The following is a 22,704-nucleotide window of genomic DNA, read 5'->3' as shown; positions in this document are numbered from 1 at the left end:
AAGAACATTGTAAAGAATACTGTTATGAATATTCTTGCACATTTCATTTAGTGAATATATATATATATATATATATATATATATATATATATATATATTTCTCCTGGGTAGAAATCTACTAGTTAGAATTGCTCCTATATTAGGCATATGTGCATATTTTGTAGATTTCAACAAAATAGTTTTCTACAGTGATTGTACAAATTGACACTTCCACCAGCAATGAAAAAGAGTTCTACCTGCTCACTTCCTCACCAACAGTTTGTATCAGGCACTCTGGCGTGTTCGATGGGACTTTCACTGTGGTTTTAATTTGTATTTTCTTCATGACTAAGGAGATGGATGAAACACCTTTTCATATGCTTATTGGAATTAGTTATACTATTCCATGAATGACTGTTAAAGTCTCTTGCCCACTACAGTTCCCTGATTCTAAGACATTATGGATTTAAATCTATTGTGCACAGCGAATGAAATGCAGGTCAGTATCCTCTGAAAAGTAATGCTGCCTCAAACTAACTATATAAATAGTCTTTATTGTAGTGGCCTGCCATCAGGGAAAATGATGTAAGACTTTTGTCCTGAAGGACCCTTGATTACCACATGTATATATGATGAATAGTTCAGAATATGAATGAGACTCAAGAACTCATTTCAAGAAAAAGGTAGAACTCTTTGTAGCTAATCAAATTCATATCTTAATTCCAAATCCAGTAATAAATAAGCAACCCTCCCTTCAACAAGGTACAATGGCTTGGTTATAGCGACATGATATCCATCTCTTGAAGTGAAAAATATTGATTTGTAAAAATTCATACTAACATTCAAAGAAAATTCCGTCTCTGTTAAAGATAGGAAACACACAAAAATTGCTATACTTTCCCTGGAACTCAAACAGCTCAAACAAAAGATAATGACTAGTAGTTCTTTTTCTTGATACTTTAACAAGTTTTCATCTTTAAAAAAAATTAAAAAGAAGTATTAATTTGCCTATTTTTTTTCAAAATGGGTACAGCATATATAGCAGATGATTTCCAGGCTAGAAATATGAATTGAAAACCAAGACACCAGACATGAAAGACAAAAGAAAAAAATTCCCCATGTTTATCTCATGCACATGCAGACTTTCAATCAAAAATATCTTTCATGTCAGAGTTCTCCACACCAGTAATGGCTCCGGTTCCACTTGGAAAGTCTGACAGAGTAAAAGCAGCCCACAGGTGGGACCCTGGAAGTTTTATTCTTTTCCCAAAATCAAGGGAAAGTACAACAATGACAAGTACAATGGCAAGTACATACAACAATATGCCAGGATCATAGGTTGCAAATATCACACATCAACCACATCAAATATTCCAACAGTTTATTTTAGTAGAAAACAAACTGGACTTGTGTTTATTAACTATACAAATTTGCTAAATATGAGTTTGGCTCTTTTTTTTTTCTTAATGTTTATTTTTGAGAGAGAGAGAGAGAGAGAGAGAGAGAGAGCGAGCACGAGTGGGGGAGGGGTAAAGAGAGAGAGGGAGACACAGAATCTGAAGCAGGCTCCAGGCTCTGAGCTGTCAGCACAGAGCCCAATTCAGATCCTCTGTCCCCTTTCTCTCTGCCCCTCCCCTGCTCTCACTCTCTCTCAAAAAATAAAATAGAGGTGATGATATATCTAAGAAGGCAACTGTAATGATTAAATTGCATATCTAAAATAGGTAACATAAAAGACAGTTAAATCAAAAAGATGCTTGTTGAATAAATGGATGAATAAATGGGTCTGTATCAGCCTCATTATTCAATCTTAATGGTATTTAGCATAAATCTGACTTTGCCCCACTGTTCTCAAAGCATGTTATTAATATTTAATGTCTGAAAATGTGTTATAATACCATACAATAAAACACATTTGGTACATCTCATTCTTGAAGCCACCAGTATATTACTTCCTATGTTTTACAGCTCTCAGTAAAAGGGCTATTACCATGCTGGAAAGCAGCACATCATCTGTGCAACAGTTCTTACAAGGCAGTTTCCACCCTGTCTAGCAAATACCCTACACTCATTGCAATCTTCATGTGTTTATATGATGTTTTTACCTGCAACAGGTTTTCTTACCAACTATGATGTTTTAAAAACAGCACATTTAAATATGCAAATAGAGAGTTATCAATCTTTCTAAATGTGCCACATGTACTAACCACACAGATACAACTGAAATGAAGTTCCTTAAAAAAAGAGCATCATTTCCTTAAAAGGTAACACCAAATAAAAGTTTTTTAATTAAGGAGAAAATGTAAACTATAAAGTTATTAATAACTTATATTGATATTGGTTCATTAATTTTAACAAATGTACCTCACTAATGCAAGATGTTAAACAGGGGCAAATACGGTGGTGAGGGGATACATGGGAACTCTCTGTACTTTCTACTCAATTTTTAGGTAGACCTATAATTGGTCAAAAAAATAATGTCTATTAACTTCTATTTACATATATAGGTATGGAAAAATGTGGAAATTCCACAAATAAATTTTAACCTTTCCTGATACCCCTCCCAAAAATACAGAGAGTGAGAATGAAGAGGTGATGAGGTCTTATACTAAGGGAATTCAGTTCTTAAAGCAACAGAAGGAACTCACTTCGCCTATTTAAATGTACAAGTGTATAGTTACCACTTTGCTAACTACTTCACATGTGCTAATCATACAGACCACACAACTGAACTGACGATGAAGTTCTTTAAAAAACTGAACATTTAGGGGCGCCTGGGTGGCGCAGTCGGTTAAGCGTCCGACTTCAGCCAGGTCACGATCTCACGGTCCGTGAGTTCGAGCCCCGCGTCGGGCTCTGGGCTGATGGCTCAGAGCCTGGAGCCTGTTTCCGATTCTGTGTCTCCCTCTCTCTCTGACCCTCCCCCGTTCATGCTCTGTCTCTCTCTGTCCCAAAAATAAATAAACGTTGAAAAAAAAAATTAAAAAAAAAAAAACTGAACATTTAATGACTTTTTTTTTTAACTTTAGAAGTCACAACAAGTTTTTTTTAATTGGGAGGAAAAGCAAAAATACAAAGAAATATAGGGAAAGGAGTGAGAAGTATGACGTTATACCATGGTATTCGATTAATAAGCAACAAAATGACTCCACTAGCTACATGAGTAACTATTATAACTACAAAGCAATCTCTAATGAGAGCTGATAGTCTCTCTCTAGAATCACCCCATGAGCCAATTTGATGATATATTTTCATTTTAGATGTAAGGAAACAAAAAACAATATTCTCCAAACATGACCAGACCAAAGAGGCATCAAAATCTCCTGTTAATATACTGTATTCAAAACAGTTTTTAACCTCAAGCCTTTTTTCTCCAACAAGTCACTGCCAGGGCGTTATTTTATGTTTTACAACTCTGTTCCAACAATTTCAAAAACTTAAGACAGCACAGTTTGAAGAAAGGATTCCTAATAGTAACAGCTTTGGAAAGCTCTTAAAATTAGGAGGAAGACAGGGATAACGTTTTTGTTTTATTTTTGCCTAACTAACCACAAATGATTCAGTTAAAGTCAGAGTGTCAGTATCTCTGTAACCTACTGTGTATGCCATCAAAAAAAAAAAAAATGCAAACCACAAAAACCACCTGAAACACATATTTTTGAGGACTAACAACTTATAGAGCAGATATTTGCTAACCACATAAAGCAGACAGCAATTGAGTCTATATTTTGGTCTTGACACGAAATTCAAAATACAAAACTTGAGCAAGAAGGAAGTGAGTTTCAAGAACAATATGAAAACCACAGAACACAAATAATGAATGGAACTTGTAATCATATTTTCATACTTCCAAATTTTTGCACACACAGAGGAGTACTTTAAGGCGACTTTAACCTTTCCCCTCCAGTCTGATTTTTGAAAGGAAGATCAAAGAAAAGCAGTTTAAACTCACACGTTCCTTTGGTTATGCAACACAGATTTAGACCTTACACTTCAAAACCCCAGCCATTATTTCAGCACCACCAATCCAAATACCATTCCAAGCTTTGAAGCAGCCCTAATGGTATCTTCCATTTGAAAGTAACACTTTTGTAGTCAAAAGATCTTACTCAGGGTAGATGTTAATGTAAAACCACTCAGACTACACAGACACATATGGCTGGAAGCAGCCTGGAAGGTGTTCAGAAGTCAATGTAACACCATTACAGAGAGTGTCAGCCTAGCAGCTGTCATAAACACTTCATCATCACTCAGACACACAAACTGGATTCCCTTTAACTTGTTACTTTATTTTGTGCAGAATACATGTCCAATTGGAAAGAGAGAAAACAGTGCTACAGATAAGCCAATTTTGGATTACAGCCTCTTTCTACTTCTAAAAGACTGAGTTTGGGGGCGCCTGGGTGGCTCAGTTGGTTAGGCAACTGACTTCAGCTCAGGTCATGATCTCATAGATGGTGAGTTCGAGCCCCGCGTCAGGCTCTGTGCTAACAGCTCAGAGCCTGGAGCCTGCTTCAGATTCTGTGTCTCCCCCTCTCTCTACCCCTCTCCTGCTCATGCTCTGTGTCGCTCTGTCTCTCAGTAATAAATAAACGTTAAAAAAAAATTTTTTTAAAGACTGAGTTTGTCATATTTGATTGGTATTGTAAATGTATCCTGATACAATCTGTTGGCTGAAGATAGTTTTGCATAGATATCTAACCAAAAAGAAACATTATATTAAATAGAAGCCTAAAATTGTTCTTCTGTAAAATAGATACCTTATGAACTTGTAAGACTGACAAGATGATTTAAAAAAATGAATGACAACATCAATGGTAGCAGGAAGCAGAGCAACTACAACTCTCAGATATTGCAAGTGAAAGTGTATCATGGTTCAACATCTTTGAAAAACCTGTAGGCAATTTCTAATCAAGTTAAATATATGCCTGACCTGTGGCCCAGCAATGCTGCTCCTAAGTACATACTCAAAAATAGACGACATAAATCTACAATTATGTTCATAGGAGCTATATTCATTATAGAAACATATATGCCCATCCCAAAAGGATAATAGCTAAACAATTGGTATATCTAATCAGTGGGATATAACACAGTAATAAAATAAAAAATCAAAAATACAAACCATGACAACATGCAACAACATGGATGGATCTAAAAAATACACTGAACAAAAAAAGACACAAAGGAGTACATACTGTGTGCCTCTATTTATATGACGTTCAATACAGATCTGTGGTCAGAATAGTTATCATCTTACCTGAGGGGAAGGGAAATATTGGCTGGGGAACTATATAAGTAAGAAAAATGCTCTACATTTTGTTCTCAATGTTACTTTCACTTATTTACATATGGGTACAAACAAACATACACATTTACATAATCACATATACACACAAAGAGTCTTCAAACTACAGACTTGAGGTTTGTACTTTTTAGAGTATGTATGCTATATCTGAATTTTTCAAAGATATCTATCATAAATAAATTATGGTACATCCAGACAATGTAATATTATTTAGTGCTAAAAAGAAATGAGCTATCAAGTCATGAAAAGACTTGGGCGTAACTTAAATGTGTATTACTAAGTGAAAGAAGCCAATCTGAAACAGCTACATGCTGTATGATTCCAACTATATGACATTATGGAAAGGCAAAACTATACAGTAGTCCCCCTTTATCTATGAGCGATACATTCTAAGACCTCCAGTGGATGCCTGAAACTGTGGATAGTAAGAAATCCTATAAATATATTTTCCTATATGTATATACCATGGTGAAGTTTAATTTATAAATTACGCACAGTAAGAGATTAACAACAACAATGAAATAAGACAATTATAACAATGTACTATAAGAGAAGTTATATGAATGTCTCTCTCTCAAAACACAATGTACTGTATTTACTCTCTTTGTGGTGATGTCAGATGATAAAATGCCTACGTGATGAGATGAAGTGAGATCAATGATGCAGGCATGTGACATAGTATTAGACTACTATTCACCTTATGGCAATACAACAGATGCAGGATCCTTTGCTTCCAGACCACAGCTGACTGTGGGTAACGGAAATCGTGGAAAGCAAAACCACAGATAAAGGGGACTACTGATGTGGAATGTTGATAGTGGGGAGGCTGTGCATTTTAAGGGTTAAATATGAGCTTTAATTTTTTATCTACAAAATGAGAATGACACTAAATAGTGAAACTAAGGGGTGCCTGCCTGACTTAAATCAAAGATTCTTGTGTGCATCTTGAGTGTGCAATTCTTGATGTCAGGGTTGTGAGTTCAAGCCTGATTGTTGGGTATAGAGAGTACTCAAAAATAAAAAATCTTAAAAAAAAATAGTAAAATTGACAGGATAATAGAGAATAATAGGTGATGCACCTAATATGATGGTGTGGTATATTCTGATTATTCAAATTACAGATGCTATTATTTATATTAACATTATGAAATTTCACTAGGCAGCGCAAGTGTCAGAAACTCCCCCAGGCATCTCCTCACTACTCAGTGCTCTGCGGTGCTCCATTCATTCCTCCACTGGAACATGAATTTCACAGGCCAGGGTTTCTCAACTTCAGCCCTACTGACATTTTGGAATGGACAATGCTTTGTTGAGCAAAAATGTCCTAAACATTGTAGGAAGCTTTGCACATCTCTGGCTTTCATCTACTAGGTGCCGGTAGCAACTCCCAATCGTGACAATAAAAAATGTCTGCAAACATGGCAAATGTTTCCTTGCGGGCAAAAGCACTCCCATCTGGGAAGCACTGACACAGACTGCAATTATGTAGTGACACCTCACATATGTAGAATGTGATCTGCTCAGGACTCAGGTCTTAGTGATATTTGTATCTCCTAATATGTGGCATAGACCCTAGGCTTCAATGTGGCTAAATGGAAAAAGCATGGTGCTATTAATTAATAAACATAGAGACTTTAGGAAGAAGGGACAGATTGGGAATGGAATGGGATGTAAGCCAATAGCAAACGATTATGAACTTTAGTTTGTATCTTTCTAAAATTGACTCTCTAGCACTCTTAGATGAAAATACTCAGCAAAATATTGAAATCTTAAAATACATTTACTAAACATATACACATATATACGTGTACATGTACACATACATACATAAATGTATATATATAAATATATATATATATATATATATATATATCCAACTAACTGCCAGACAATGTACTTGGTACCAGATATATAAAGACCATGAAAACATGATCAAAGTAATAAAATCAAAAACACAAACCATGACAACATACAACAACATGGATGAATCTAAAAAATACACTAAACAAAAAAAGACACAAAGGAGTACATACTGTATGCCTCTATAAAGAACTTATCAAACTCAAGACCCAAAAAACAAACAATCTAGTGAAGAAATGAGCAAAAGACATGAATAGACACTTTTCTAAAGAAGATATCCACATGGCTGACAGACATATGGAAAAATGCTCCACATCACTCATCATCAGGGAAATACAAATCAAAACCACCATGAGATACCACCTCACACCTGTCAGAATGGCTAACATTAACAACTCAGGCAACAACAGATGTTGGTGAGGATGCAGAGAAAGAGGATCTCTTTTGCACTGCTGGTGGAAATGCAAGCTGGTGCAGCCACTCTGGAAAACAGTATGGAGGTTCCTCAAAAAATTAAAAATAGAACTATCCTATGACCCAGCAATTGCACAACTAGGTCTTTATCCAAGGGATACAGGTGTGCTGTTTTGAAGGGACACATGCATCCCAATGTTTTACAGCAGCACTATCAACAATAGCCAAAGTATGGAAAGAGCCCAAGTGTCCATCAACAGAAGAACAGATAAAGAAGAGGTGGTATATCTATACAGTGGAGTACTACTTGGCAATCAAAAAGAATGAAATTTTGCCATTTGCAACTACGTGGATGGAACTAGAACATACTATGCGAAATGAAATTAGTCAGAGAAAGACAAATATCATGTGACTTCACTCATATGCAGAATTTAAGATACAAAACAGATGAACGTAAGGGAAGGAAAGCAAAAATAATATAAAAACAAGGAGGGGGACAAAACATAAGAGACTCTTAAATACAGAGAACAAACTGAGGGTTGCTGGAGGGGCTGTGAGTGGGCGGATGGGCTAAATGGGTAAGGGGCATTAAGGAAGACACTTATTGGGATAAGCATTGGGTGTTATACATAGGGGATGAATCACTGGAATCTACTCCTGAAATCATTATTGCACTATATGCTAACTAACTTGGAAATAATAAATAAATAAATAAATAAATAAATAAATAAATAAATAATTTAAAAATTTTTTTAAAGAGTAAAATCATAAAGAAAAGTGAAAATGTCAGAATACCTATAAAGGAGACTATTGGGACAAATGATGAAATCAGAAAATGGATTGTGGATTACATAACAGTATTGTATCAAATGTAAATGTCCTGGTTTTGATAGTGCTATAGTTGTATAAGATAATGTGCCTTATTCTTAGGAATATATACTGAATTATTTATGGAAAAGGGGTACATTATTTCTCCTACTTATTAACCGTTCAGAAAAAAATCTGCACAAATAAAAAAACTGAGAGAAAGATACAGCTAGTGAGGCAAAATGTCCATAACTGGTAAATTTGGGTAAATCAAGGAGCTCCTTGTACTAATTATAAAATTTTCTGGAAGTTTAAAATTATTGCAAAATAAAAAGCATCTTTCAAACTCCACAATGAGGTACTAGTACACACCTACCAGAATGGTAAAAATTTTAAAAGCTAACAATACCAAAAACCAATGAGAAATATGGAGCAAATGAAACTCTCATACATTGCTAGTGGGCATACATATTGGTAAAACTACTTTGGAAAACTCGTTATATGAACTAACGTTAAACATACATATACGCTATAACACAGCAAATCTACTCTAGGTCTATATATCCAAGAGAAATGGATACAGTATATGTCCACCAACAACCATATAAAATAACATTCAGAGCAGTTTTATTTATAATGCTCAAAAACTGGAAACCAAAAATGTCTATTGGCTATATAGTGGACTTCTTTAAATGTGTTGTATTCATGATAAAATACTACACAGAAAAAAAATAAGAACAGATTACTGCTACACACAAGAACATGAAAGAATCTCATAGTCATACTGTTAAAAGAGAAAGAAGCCAAACATAAAAGAACACAGGTATCTATGATATTTTTTATGAAGTTCAAAAACAGAAAAACTAATCTCTGGCAGAAGTCAGCATATTGGTTATTTGGAGGTATAGGGAGGACAATATTAACAGGGAAGTGGAATTCTTCAGAGTTGCTACAAATGTTCTATATCTTATCCTGAGTGATCTACAGAAGGTTATATACATATAAAACAATTCAGTCTGCACACTTAAGACCTGTGTACTTTACTGTATTTAATATATTCAATAAAATTTAAAACAAGAGGATTTATAACAAAAGAAAAAATTGCGTTCCACACACTCATAAGTCTGTGTCCAAAGAATACTTTCTGCTTTAGAACAGAAAAGCATCAAAAATATTTCAAACAAGATTCCAATTTGTGGTAATAAATTTCAAACTGAAAGTAGAGTGCATATATTAAATCAACAAAAGTAACATAAAGCCACTATTAAAACACAAGGAAAAATTAAACTTCAGATGTAAGACTTTTTCTAAAGTGACACTGTAAGAAACACTCTAAGCCAAAGTATTTTTCTCTATTAATACAGGTGGATTCTAGAAGTTGTTGTAACATCATTCTTCATTTTTGCTTCCATTCATTCCAGGACAATCAATGCTATTCTATTGCAGATGACTAAAGAGCCATCCTTTACTTCTCTTCCCAGTAAACAAGAGACTAGACCAAACAAAATAAGGACCTATTTTCAATGAACACAATTTTTTGATTCAGGTCCATATTCAAACTTCCTCTGTTTGCCAGATACCCAAATCATAGACTTTATATTGCTCCCAAGTGAAACTCATAAAAATTGTTCCTGGCTAGCAATCGTGACATGGCAAGGTCTACTGGCACCCAACTTCTAATAAATAAAAGACTAATTGGTATTTACCTCAAATATGCCCTTCATGTTTCTCTAAAGCTTTAGTGTAAAAGCTACATACACTAAAAGCTAGGGGAAATATTTCCTTTCAAGGGAACAGCTGCACTTTTCTTACCGCAATGTGTTAGTGACACCTAGTGTCACATCTTTGAAGTACATTCAAAGCTCCAAGAAGGCACTCCACATGAACCTTTGGTTCAGTAAGTTAACATTTGGAGTGCTTTCTTGGAGCTGGAGGGGAGGTAGGGGGTGGGGGATTTAGGCTAAAAGGGTGATTAAGGAGGTATTAAGGTGATTAAGGGTATTAAGGAGGGCACTTGTTGTGATGAGCACTGGGTGTAATATGTAAGTGAAAAATTACTAAACTCTACTCCTGAAACTATTATACTGTGTGTTAATTAACTAGAATTTAAATAAAAACATGAAACATTAAAAAAAACCTTTGGAAAAAAAAAGAAAGAAAAAATACCGTTTCGTGCAATGCAACCGTCATCTTCTAGGTACTGTAATGAATATATTTTCAAGATTTTTTAAGATATTAAGAATTTCAGGGGCACCTAGGTGGCTCAGTAGGTTAAGCGTCCAACTTCAGCTCAGGTCATGATCTTGTGGTTTGAGTTCAAGCCCTGCATCAGGCTCTGTGCTGACAGTTCAGAGCCTGGAGCCTGCTTCAGATTCTTTGTCTCTGCCCCTCCCCCTCCCTCCCTCTCTCTGTCTCTCTCGCTCAAAAATAAACATTAAAAAAAATTTTTTTAAGACATTAAGAATTTCAAAAGAGAATGATAAAACTAAGTAGCCACTTAAACAGACACCAGAAAAAGCACCTGACTGGCTTGGTCAGTGGAGCATGCGACTGTTGATCTCAGGGTTCGAGCCCCACGTAGGGTGTGAAGGTTACTTAAAAATAAAATCTTGGGGTGCCTGGGTGGCTCAGTCAGTTGAACGTCCGACTTAGGCTCAGGTCATGATCTCACAGTTCATGAGTTTGAGCCCCACATCGGGCTCTGTGCTGACAGCTCAGAGCCTGGAGCCTGCTTTGGATTCTGTGTCTCTGTCTCTCTCTGCTCCCCCCACCCCCATTCTCACACACACACACACACACACACACACACACACACACACACACACACACTGTCTCTCTCTCTCTCTCTCTCAAAAATAAATAAACATTAAAAAAATTAAAAAATAAAATCTTAAGGGACAGTTGGGTGGCTCAGTGAGTTGAACATCTGACTTTTGATTTCAGCTCAGGTCATGATCCCAGGGTTGTAGGATCGAGCCCCATGTCGGGCTCTATGCTGAGCATGGAGCCTGTTTAGGATTCTCTCTCTCTCTCTCTCTCTCTCTCTCTCTCTCTCTCTCTCTCCTCCTCTGTCTTTCCCCTTTCTCTCTCTCTCTCTCTCTCAAATTAAAAATAATGGCTAGGTGCGCCTGGGTGGCTCAGTCGGTTGAGCGGCCGACTTCGGCTCAGGTCATGATCTCGCGGTCCGTGAGTTCAAGCCCCGCGTCCGGCTCTGTGCTGACAGCTCAGAGCCTGGAGCCTGTTTCAGATTCTGTGTCTCCCTCTCTCTGACCCTCCCCCGTTCATGCTCTGTCTCTCTCTGTCTCAAAAATAAATAAACGTTGGGGCGCCTGGGTGGCGCAGTCGGTTAAGCGTCCGACTTCAGCCAGGTCACGATCTCGCGCTCCGTGAGTTCGAGCCCCGCGTCGGGCTCTGGGCTGACGGCTCAGAGCCTGGAGCCTGTTTCCGATTCTGTGTCTCCCTCTCTCTCTGCCCCTCCCCTGTTCATGCTCTGTCTCTCTCTGTCCCAAAAATAAATAAATGTTGAAAAAAAAAATTTTTTTTTAAATAAATAAACGTTAAAAAAAATTTTTAAAAAAATAATGGCAAGAAAACAGACACTCAGATCAATGGAACAGAATAGAAAACCCAGAAATGGACCCACAAATGTATGGCCAACTAATCTTTGACAAAGCAGGAAAGAATATCCAATGGAATAAACACAGTCTCTTCAGCAAGTGGTACTGGGAATACTGGACAGCGATGTGCACAAAAATGAACCTGGACCACTTTCTTACACCATACACAGAAAGAAACTCAAAATGGATGAAAGACCTCAACGTAAGACAGGAAGCCATCAAAATCAAAAGAAGAAATCAGGCAAAACCTCTTTGATCTTGGCCACAGCAACTTCTTACTCAACACGTCTCCAGAGGCAAGGGAAACAAAAGCAAAAATGAACCACTGGGACCTCATCAAAATAAAAAGCTTCTGCACAGTGAAGGAAACAATCAGCAAAACTAAAACTGAAACTAAAAACTAAAAGGCAACCGACAGAATGGGAGAAGATATTTGCAAATGACATATCAGAAAAAGGTTAGTATCCAAAATCTATAAAGAACTCATCAAACTCAACACCCAAAAAACAAACAATCCAGTGAAGAAATGGGTAAAAGACATGAATAGACACTTCTCCAAAGAAGACATCCAGATGGCCAACCGACACATGAAAAAATGCTCCACATCACTCATCATCAGGGAAATACAAATCAAAACCACCATGAGATACCACCTCACACCTGTCAGAATGGCTAACATTAACAACTCAGGCAACAACAGATGTTGGCAAGGATGTGGGTGCATGTGTCGCTTCGAAACAGCAAACTTGTATCCCTTGGAAAAATACCTGGTAGTGCAATTGCTGGGTTGTAGGGTAGTTTTATTTTTAATTTTTGGAGGAACCTCCATACTAGTTGTGAGATGGTGACGAGGATGCAGAGAAAGAGGATCTCTTTTGCATTGTTGGTGGGAATGCAAACTGGTGCAGCCACTCTCGAAAACAGTATGGAGGTTCCTTCAAAAATTAAAAATAGAACTTCCCTACAACCCAGCAATCGCACAACTAGGTCTTTATCCAAGGGATACAGGTAGGCTGTTTTGAAGAGACACATGCATCCCAATGTTTACAGCAGCACCATCAACAATAGCCAAAGTATGGAAAGAGCCCAAATGTCCAACGCTGGATGAATGGATAAAGAAAATGTGGTACATGTATACAATGGAGTATTACTCGGCAATCAAAAAGAATGAAATCTTGCCATTTGCAACTACATCGATGGAACTAGAGGGTAATATGCTAAGCGAAATTAGTCAGAGAAAGACAAATATCATACGATTTCACTCATATGAGGACTTTAAGACACAGTACAGATGAACACAAGGGAAGGGAAGCAAAAATAATATAAAAATAAGGAGGGGGACAAAACATAGGAGACTCTTAAATATGGAGAACAAACAGAGGGTTACTGGAGGGGTTGTGGGAGGAGGGATGGGCTAAATGGATAAGGGGCATTAAGGAATCTACTCCTGAAATCATTGTTGTAGTATATGCTAACTTGGATGTAAATTTAAAAAATAAATTAAATTAAATTAAATTAAATTAAATTAAATTAAATTAAATTAAATTAAAAACTAAACTAAGGGGCTCCTGGGTGGCTTAGTTGTTTAAGTGTCCAACTTTGGCTTGGGTCATGATCTCAAGGTTTGTGAGTTCAAGCCCCACATCAGGCTCTGTGCTGACAGCTCAGAGTCTGGAGCCTGCTTCAAATTTTGTGCCTCCCTCTGCCTCTGCCCCTCTCCTGCTCATGCTGTGTGTCTGTCTGTCTGTCTGTCTGTCTGTCTCTCTCTCTCTCTGTCTCAAAAATAAAGACTTTTTTTAATTTAATAAAAAATAAAAATAAAATAATTAAAATTAAAATTAAATTAAATCTTTAAATAAATAAAAAAAGAGACAACATAAAAAGTAGGGAAAACTATCAGGACTTTTATAATGGTATATCTTGGGTTTCTTATCCACTGAAAATTTTAAGTGAGAACTCTATTACTTACACTATGCAATACAATTTTTGCCTCATATAATTTTTAACATAATGTAAGTCTAATAATAAATTCTACTTCTTCTAAAACTAGCCATCTAACATACCAGGTAGCACCAGCCCCAGGTCAACATCTTTGACTCTTTCTTCTCCTCTTAATATCTTATTAGATACCACAAAAACAAACTTTGTTCAAGGTTCTCAACCTCACATTGGACAATGTTGAAACTGATTCCTAAGTAGCCTTATAACGTCTTCTTTTCTCCCTATTCTCTATTCATCCCACTGTCACTGCAAAATAAATATTTATTAAGTATGGATTTTGCAATGTATCTCTGTTACTCAAGGATTTTTAATGAGTTCACACTGGCTGAAAGATTTAATAAATCCAAGTTCTCATCCTGCAGTTCAGATTTCTTCCCTGAAACTTCTATATCTCATCCCATGTCCAGAGTGCATATAACCACTAAAATGGATGTTAACAATCATAGAAGTGAGAGTTGTCTGTGTTAAATAAAATAACATGACTACACAATGTCTAAAACATAGACACTATCATAAACAACTCCTCCTCCACCTGGATGCCCTGTTGATAGTATTTGTCAAACCATGTTATAAATGCCCAATTATTTATTTTTTAATTTCCATTCTGGCACAAAGATACTTCTGTAAATGACAAACACATATTTAGATGATGTGCAACTAGCAAACTGCTATGGATGTCTAAAAGCTTACTCTCATTTTCTGTACTTATTTTGTTGCATACAGTAACAAATACTTCACTATTACCAGTTCGTGGACCTGCACTACCAGTTCATCCTTCACTAACTGAAAACTGAACTCACTATCTTTCCACCCATATTTGCTCTTTATCATACCTTTACTATTTTGTAAGAGGCATCGCTGTCTACATCTGTTCAAAATCCTCAAATGACTTCCACAACTCATTTTTTTAGTGGGCAAAAAAAATCCTAAAAGATATTCCTAAAAGATACTCAAATGGTCAACAATATATGAAAAAGTAGTCCAACATTATTAGTCCACAAGGTGCCACCCATAAGAATGGCTAAAATTAAAAAGATGGACAACACCAAATGTTGATGAGGTTAATGGAACAACTCCTACATGGCTGGGGGAAATATAAGATGGTACAAAAAGGTTTGGAGTCTGTTATAAAACTGACCACATTCCTACCCTATGAAGCTGCAATTCCACTTGTAGGCATTTACCTAAGAGAAATGAACACACACTTAACAAAAAGACTTACAGAAGATCTTCACAGCAGCTTTAGTCAGAAAAGGCAAAAGCTACAAATAGCCCAGCTATCCATCACTAAAAGAAGGGATAAACTATGGTATATTCATAAGTTAGGAGTATTATTTGGCAATAAAAAGGAATAAACATCATGGGTGAATCTCATAAACATGCTGAGTGAAGGAAGCCTTCCACACAAAAAAAGAAAAAGTGCATATAGTATAATAGCACAGGAAGTTATAAAACAGGCAACACTAATCTATAGTGAGGGAAAAAATGAGAACAGTGGTTGCTTCTGAATGGGATGGAAAAAAATTAACTAGGAATAGACATGAAGGAAATTTCTTCAGTGATAAACATGTTCTGTATCTTGACAGAGATCTGGGTTACCTAGGTGTATGCATTTATCAAAGCTCAATAACTTGACATATTAAGAATTGTGTATTTAATGGTTGTAGAGTTTATCCAACAAAAATTAATCAAATATTGAACTCTAATTAATGATAGCACGAAAAAATAGGGTAAAGTATACTGAAGTTTACAATTTATTTTGAAATGCATTGAACAAGATGGATATGAAATAAAGGAAGTATAGTAAAATTTTAATGGTTCAAATCTAGGTGTAGATATACATGCTTTCACCATAAAATTGTCACAACTTTGCTCTACATTTGAAATTTGTGAAGTCTGTAGTTGACAAAGCTCTAGCCCACGACCACTTCTCAGGCATCATCTCCAAGCATTCTTGACCTTGCCCACCCACCTCCAGCTAAACTGCCTCCTTGCTGTTCTTGAACACAGGAAACAAAGTCCTACCACAGAGTACTGGCTTTGAATGTTCCTCCTTCAAATACCCATAAGGATCACTCTTCCACACTTTTGCTCAAAAGATCTTTGAGAGAGACTTCCCCAGGCCACCCTGTATAATACAGCAACCCACAGCAACATCAACCACCCCATCCTAACACTTACCATCATCTAGTATGCTAGATGTTTGTTTATTATCATCTTCCTCCCTACCACACGAAGAATGATTTTGTTTTGTTCATTGCTGTTTTCCCAGCACCTTGAACAGGGTCTGGCTTATAAACAAAAATCAATAAATCTTTTCTGAGTAAGTGAATTAATAAATGAATGGGGTAAGTACAAATGGCTTTACAAGAATGCAATCTGGAAAATCTATCAAGAGCCTTGGTGTATCTACTTTCATTGATCTCTCCAAATTACATGATCATAAAGATATTTGTCTCAATATTCTTTAAGAAGACAAAAACTTAAAAAATCTAAATCAATGTCCAACCATACAGGAAAGAACATTTCCACCTCAGCGCCACAGACTTTACTGTTTGCTGTTTCAAGCTTTCCCTGGCTAAATCCTAACTTCTAGGCCACTTTCTTACTATAATCTCTTATTCTTTTCCTTGAATTTCAATTTAAGTTGTATATTAATTGATTTTTATTTAAATTCACCTCCCCTACTAGCTCCATTAGAGCAAACACCATGTCTGTTTTGTTCAAAATACATTATTTTATCCCAGGCCTGTGCTGAATAAATGAACACCTTTTAAGTCCTCATAGTTCACAGCACGAAATCACTCTATGTATAAGACTCGGAGAAAAGAAAAGTAACGAATGTAAGTATGATGTATTAAAATAACTGAAATATATACTGAGATAAGAGCTAATAGAATTAAAGGAGTCATGAAAGGAAAAGTATAGAGCTGCTTTTTTTAAAACAAATCTCATAAAACTTTTTGGCTTTTAGTCCATGTACAACCTTTATTTATTTTTTTTTTTTTAATTAAGAATTTTAAGCACAAGAACCTGTATTTATATTACCAAAAAGAGGCAAAGAGATTATTAAGCATGAATGGGAAAAGGGCCTGTTTATCCAAAACATCAACAAATAATCATTCTTTCTTACATCAGACGTGTTGAAAAAAGAAGGGCCTGACAGCTTGGGAAAGCCAGCGTTTTCCTACAGCCACCCTGTAAACAAAGTGGTGGGGACTAGGCAGTCGAGAAACTACTTCTGGGCAGTTCTGCTTCTGAGCTAACTCCACTTAACTGTCTGTCAAGGCACTATTTAAGCCTTGTTCAAATTTGTGCAATTTGTAAACAATTTTTTAAATGTTTACCCAGGATATGTTTATTTTCTTCATCTGAGACTCACAGGTTATATAAAATCAACACGAGGGAACCCTGTTCACAAACTTGAAGCAAAAACTGAGCTATGGTTTGGACAGGGATTGACTTTCTGCCCACTCACACTTACTCAAAAGCAAATATGATTTATGGTCTGCAAAGACCCCCTAAGAGCTGGGATTATTCCTGGGTTGACCAACATAAAGCTCCCCACTGTCTAGCACATGGTAACACTTAAGTGATTACTCAATAACTGACTAGTGATAAACAAGTTTTAGAAGGGGTTAGTTAGTAATGGGTAACAGTCATGATACTCTATAAAAGATGAATATTTGAAGCCATATCATAACCTTTCACAATGAACACTGGTGTACTTGCATGACATATCTTTTGCTATCACATTTGGAGAGTAATGAAGTACAGCTCTGAGATCATACGCTTTGAAGACGAAGTCAGATAGAACTGGGTTTGAATTCTAATCCCGCCTCTTACACGTAGTGTGATGTTAACACCTATAAATACGACAACTTCTACCTCACAGTATACAACAGATGAGATCATGTGTATGTAAAATGCTTTGGACATAGTAAGAGCACAATCAATGCAACAGAAGGAGCCTATTTTCCCAAAATGCCTCCTAATTCATGAAATAGTTCTCACAGAGCTATAATACTACAAGAGTAAACAACCAGCTAATGAATATTCCATGAAGAAAAGATTATTCAAGTCTCTCAAAATACAATCTGGGCATAAGAACTATTTTAAAGAAGTAATTTAAATTAGTCAGAAAACCTTTAAAGTTACTCACAGCTAAACACAAGTTAACTTTAAAACTATTAAAAGTGATACCTCTAATTATAACCGAAACAACTGGGTAGCCTGAGTACCACCAAAGGAATGTGCTCAATCCAGTCAACACCCCTAATCACACAGACTCAACCTTCTTGTTAAAGCTCTAGCTTCCCCTCTGCCTTCAAGTCTGTCAACAGACAGCATAAGGGTTTAAAATGTTGTATCTATTAATAAGAAAAAGTTACACTTACAAAATCTTTTCCTCTGATCACAACCTAGAAATATTTCTCTTGGTAGGGGGGAAAAAAACAAAAAAACAATGCCTAATTTTAAGTCCTTTGTCCATGTCTTTGGCATGATACTTAAATCACAAACAACATTGTAGACCCATGAAAAAACATCAACTACACATCCAAAAAAGGCAAAAGAAAGAGAACACTCATTATATGACATATCAGCAGGAGTCTTCTACCTCTGAAAAAAAAAAGCCAATCTTTAAAAACAAGAAATATAAAACCCCAAACCCTAAATAATAATACCATACATAATTAATTATATGATTAGATGAAAGACTGAAGTTTGTGATTTATCAAAGAATAATTTTTTACTAAAAATGTTAAAGAATTATGAAGTCCAATGTGATCATTACTTAATAATCCTTATGCCTCTGAAGCCAAATTCTGTACTCAAGAACATCTCAAATTCCTTTAAATTTGACATAATAAACTATGTTTTCCTATAAATCTTTTAAGAATTGGTATTACCCAATGGTACCAAAAAGAGGGGGCAAAAATTTTAGCAGAAACACACACATACAACAATTTGGTGAATGAATTTATTAAAGGTATAAATTAAAAGTCTCTGTATTGACCCTGAGCCTCCAACTGCAAAAGAACCACACAACAGAAGTTCCCCTTCCCCCTATCATCTACTGGAGAGATACGATATTTAGGCCATGCCAGAATGTAAGTACAAGCCAAATTATGCAATCTTTACTACAGTTCACTCAGCTATGATCCTACCTAGCCTCTTCCTCTTTTAGGACATTTTATTTTTCGTCATCCCAAAGAGGAACATGTAAGATTTAACAGGCAAACTGGGACCAATATTAGGCAATTTTAAACATTTATCAAAATTTAGATTTATCTTATACGGATACACAGACATAAAATAACCTTTGTTCAAATTCACATATTATATCATTATGGCTAAGAGCAGGGAAAAAAAAAGACATTCAAGTTTTTTCAATATAGGAAATAAATGACATAAATTAAAGAAAATCCAAACAACGGAATTATACACAGCTATAACCTTCAAAGAAGAAGCTCTCTGAATATTGACATTAAGAGTAAAACACAGGGGCGCCTGAGTGGCTCAGTCGGTTAAGCGTCCGACTTTGGCTCAGGTCACGATATCACAGTTTGTGGGTTCAAGCCCCACATCCGGCTCTGTGCTGACAGTTCAGAGCCTGGAGCCTGCTTTGGCTTCTGTGTCTCCCTTTCTCTCTACCCCTCCCCTGCTCACACTCTGTCTCTCTCTCTCTCAGAAATAAATAAACATTAAAAAAAATTTTTTTTAATTAAAAAAAAAAGTAAAACACAGCAAAGTGTAGACTAAGTTGCATAATATGCTACCATCTTTTAGAGAGGGCAGGGTGGCAGAAACAGATTTATTTATGTTATCATTTGCATAAAATACAGCCATAAGGATACATAAGAAACTAGAAATCCTAGTTGCCTCGAGGGGAAATGGGGGACAAGGGTGGAAAGGAGGTTTTTTAACCCTTTGTAACTTGAATTTTGTACCACATAAATGTTTTAACTGATTCAAAACATTGATTTTTAATGACTGCTAATTTAAAAAAGAAAAGAGGGGTGCCTGGATGGCTCAGTCAGTTAAGCATCTGACTTCAGCCCAGGTCATGATCTCAGGGTTCATGAGTTCGAGTCCCACATCAGGTGAGCTCGAGTCCCGCTTCGGGTGAGCCCCACTTCTCTCTCTCTCTGCCCCTCGTGGAATTCTCTCTCCCTCTCTATCCCCTCCCTTGCTCATCTGCACCCTCTCACTCTCTCCAAAAAAAATTTTGATTAATTAATTAATTAATTTAGAAAGAAAAAAGAAAAAAGCCTTCTGCAAGCTTTTTTACCATTCTGGAAAATAGAAGGGGAATAATAATAATAATAATAATAATAATAATAATAATAATAACTACTTAATAGAGTTAATGAGACCTTACAGAAAGTATCACCAGATTTCACATCAGCTAGCATGGTGGAAAGTATTATATTTTAGGGATTCAACCTTCTTCATACTTACCGGGATGCTCCAGACTTGCATTCCATCACTGTAGCCGATCATAATCAGCAGAGGCGGCTCATTCCCAGTGCTGTGTATTTCATGAAATTCCAGATTTCTTGATGTATCTGCATTAGAATTAAGTCACAAAGAAGCAAATTAAAAAGTAAACAACTACTCTTCTTTAATATTATTAGTGTAACAGTTGTTTAAATTGTTTTTCAATGATGTATCACTAAATTCTATTCCTGAAAACATTATTACACTATATAATCCAAGTTAACTAGCTTGAGTTTAAATTTTAAAAAAAGAAAAATAAATAAACAAACATTTTTTCAATAAAAAGTATTTGGAAGACATCATTTAAAAGAAAGTGAACAGGGATCAGGAAGCTGAAATTAGAAAACTAGTATTTTTTTTTAACAGTACTTATAATTATCTGCACAAGTAAGGTTTTAAAAACCAAAGTCTCATTAGAGAACTTGGGAATATTAATACCAGGAACAAAACCATCTATCTGTAAGTGATACATGAAAATAAAAAATTTTACTAAAATTAATTAAATATAAATATGAAGTGTAATCTGCTAGAATTTCTAATATTTGTAAATTTAACAGTGGAAGACAAGTTATATTCCTTCATGTATAGGAAGTGAATCCTGATATACCTGAACACCAGGCATAGAGTCCACTACAAGAGAATTATATGTACTTGTGTAATCAACTTCCAATTCACATCAATGAATATTAAGCATCTGTTATAAAATCAATATGACAAAAGATATCCTTCCTGAACAAAACTATTGCACCTCACAAAACACTAATTCAAGCATTCTATTCTTAAATCACAACCTTATCTTCCAGCAAGTTTGCTCAAACACTTCCATTATGATCCATTCTCTGACTTCATTAGGCCCTCAGGTCCACTGACACCCCTACCTTCTCTCTATTCTATAGATCATCTTATATTGACTCTTTCCATCTTACACTCTTGGATCAATTATCTCAGTAACTTCTGTCAATAATCTACAGTCTCAAATCATTTTTTGTGGAATCTCTGCATGGTGCCCAACTCACAAAATCTCAATCCTAGATGAATCCAACTATCTATTATCTTAGTACATTCTATGGCAATCCAGCACTGCTATAGAAATATCACACAAAATATCACCTAGGGGCACCTAGGTGGCTCAGTCAGTTAAGCATCTAACTTTGCCTCAGGTCATAAGCTCACAGTTCATGAGTTCAACCCTCACGTCAGGCTCTCTACTGTCAGCACAAAGCCCAGTTCGAATACTCTGTCCCCCTCTCTCTCTTCTCTTCTGCTCTCACACACATACCCACACATGCTCACTTTCTCTCTCTCAAAAAAAAAAAAAAAAGTTTTTAATCTTTAAAAAAAAGAAATATTACACAATCCTACTACATTATCTATTACATTAAAATGAAGAATTTCAATTAATCATGAGCCACCCTTACCAGAAAAGTGAAAAGGCAAGCCACAGCAGGGGAAAAGAGACTTGTAACAAATATAACCCCACAAGGACATATCTCATACACATAACAATTAAAAATCAATATGAAAAAGTCATTAGAAAAACAGGCTGGAGATGTGAAAAAACACTTCAAAAAAAGGATATTCAAATAAATCCATCATCAATAAATATGAAAAGTAGCTCAATCACATTTGTAATTAAGGAAGTGTTGATTAAAACCACAATGACAAAGGGCCCCTGGGTGGCTCAGTTGGTTAAGCACCCAAACTTCAGCTCAGGTCATGATCTTACAGATCTCATGGTTCATGAGTTCGGGCCCCACATCGGGCTCTGTCCTGACAGCACAGAGCCTGGAGCCTGCTTCAGATTCTGCATCTCCCTCTCTCTCTGCCCCTCCCCCGCCCTCTCTCTCAAAAAAATAAACAAACGTTAAAAAAAAATTTTTTTTAAACCACAATGACAAAACAAAGGGGCAGGATGTGGAATAAAGTAATTGTTTATTTACTGCTAGTGAATGTAAAACAGTACAATCGCTTTGGAAAACAGTTTGACAATATATTCTCAAATTGAAGATACCATGCCCTTTGACCAAGTAGTTCTACTCCAGATATACACTCATTTGAAGCCAAGAGACAAGCACAGGAATATCCATAGCAGCATTAACTTTAAAAATTTTTTTCAAGCCTATTTATTTTTCTCTTAGTAATCTCTACACCCAACGTGGGGCTTGAACTCACAACCCCTAGATCAAGAGTCACACACTCTACTGACCGAGCCAGCCA

At 36.1% G+C, this 22,704-nt stretch overlaps 1 protein-coding gene across 1 annotated transcript in view; it reads right to left on the bottom strand.

Moving 5' to 3' along the window:
- Positions 1-22,704, bottom strand: part of BCAS3 (BCAS3 microtubule associated cell migration factor) — a 617,319-nt gene that overhangs the window by 568,364 nt on the left and 26,251 nt on the right. Inside the window, exon 7 of the mRNA XM_011289076.4 lies at positions 20,449-20,555. Within this exon, the coding sequence (XP_011287378.3) occupies positions 20,449-20,555 (107 nt within the window). The remainder of the gene's footprint in view (positions 1-20,448; positions 20,556-22,704) is intronic.

This window comes from Felis catus, chromosome E1 (genome assembly GCF_018350175.1).
Source record: "Felis catus isolate Fca126 chromosome E1, F.catus_Fca126_mat1.0, whole genome shotgun sequence".
In the NCBI taxonomy this organism is placed as follows: domain Eukaryota; kingdom Metazoa; phylum Chordata; class Mammalia; order Carnivora; family Felidae; genus Felis; species Felis catus.
Note: the sequence above shows the minus strand (reverse complement) of the source record. Positions and strands in the feature narration are given on the sequence as shown.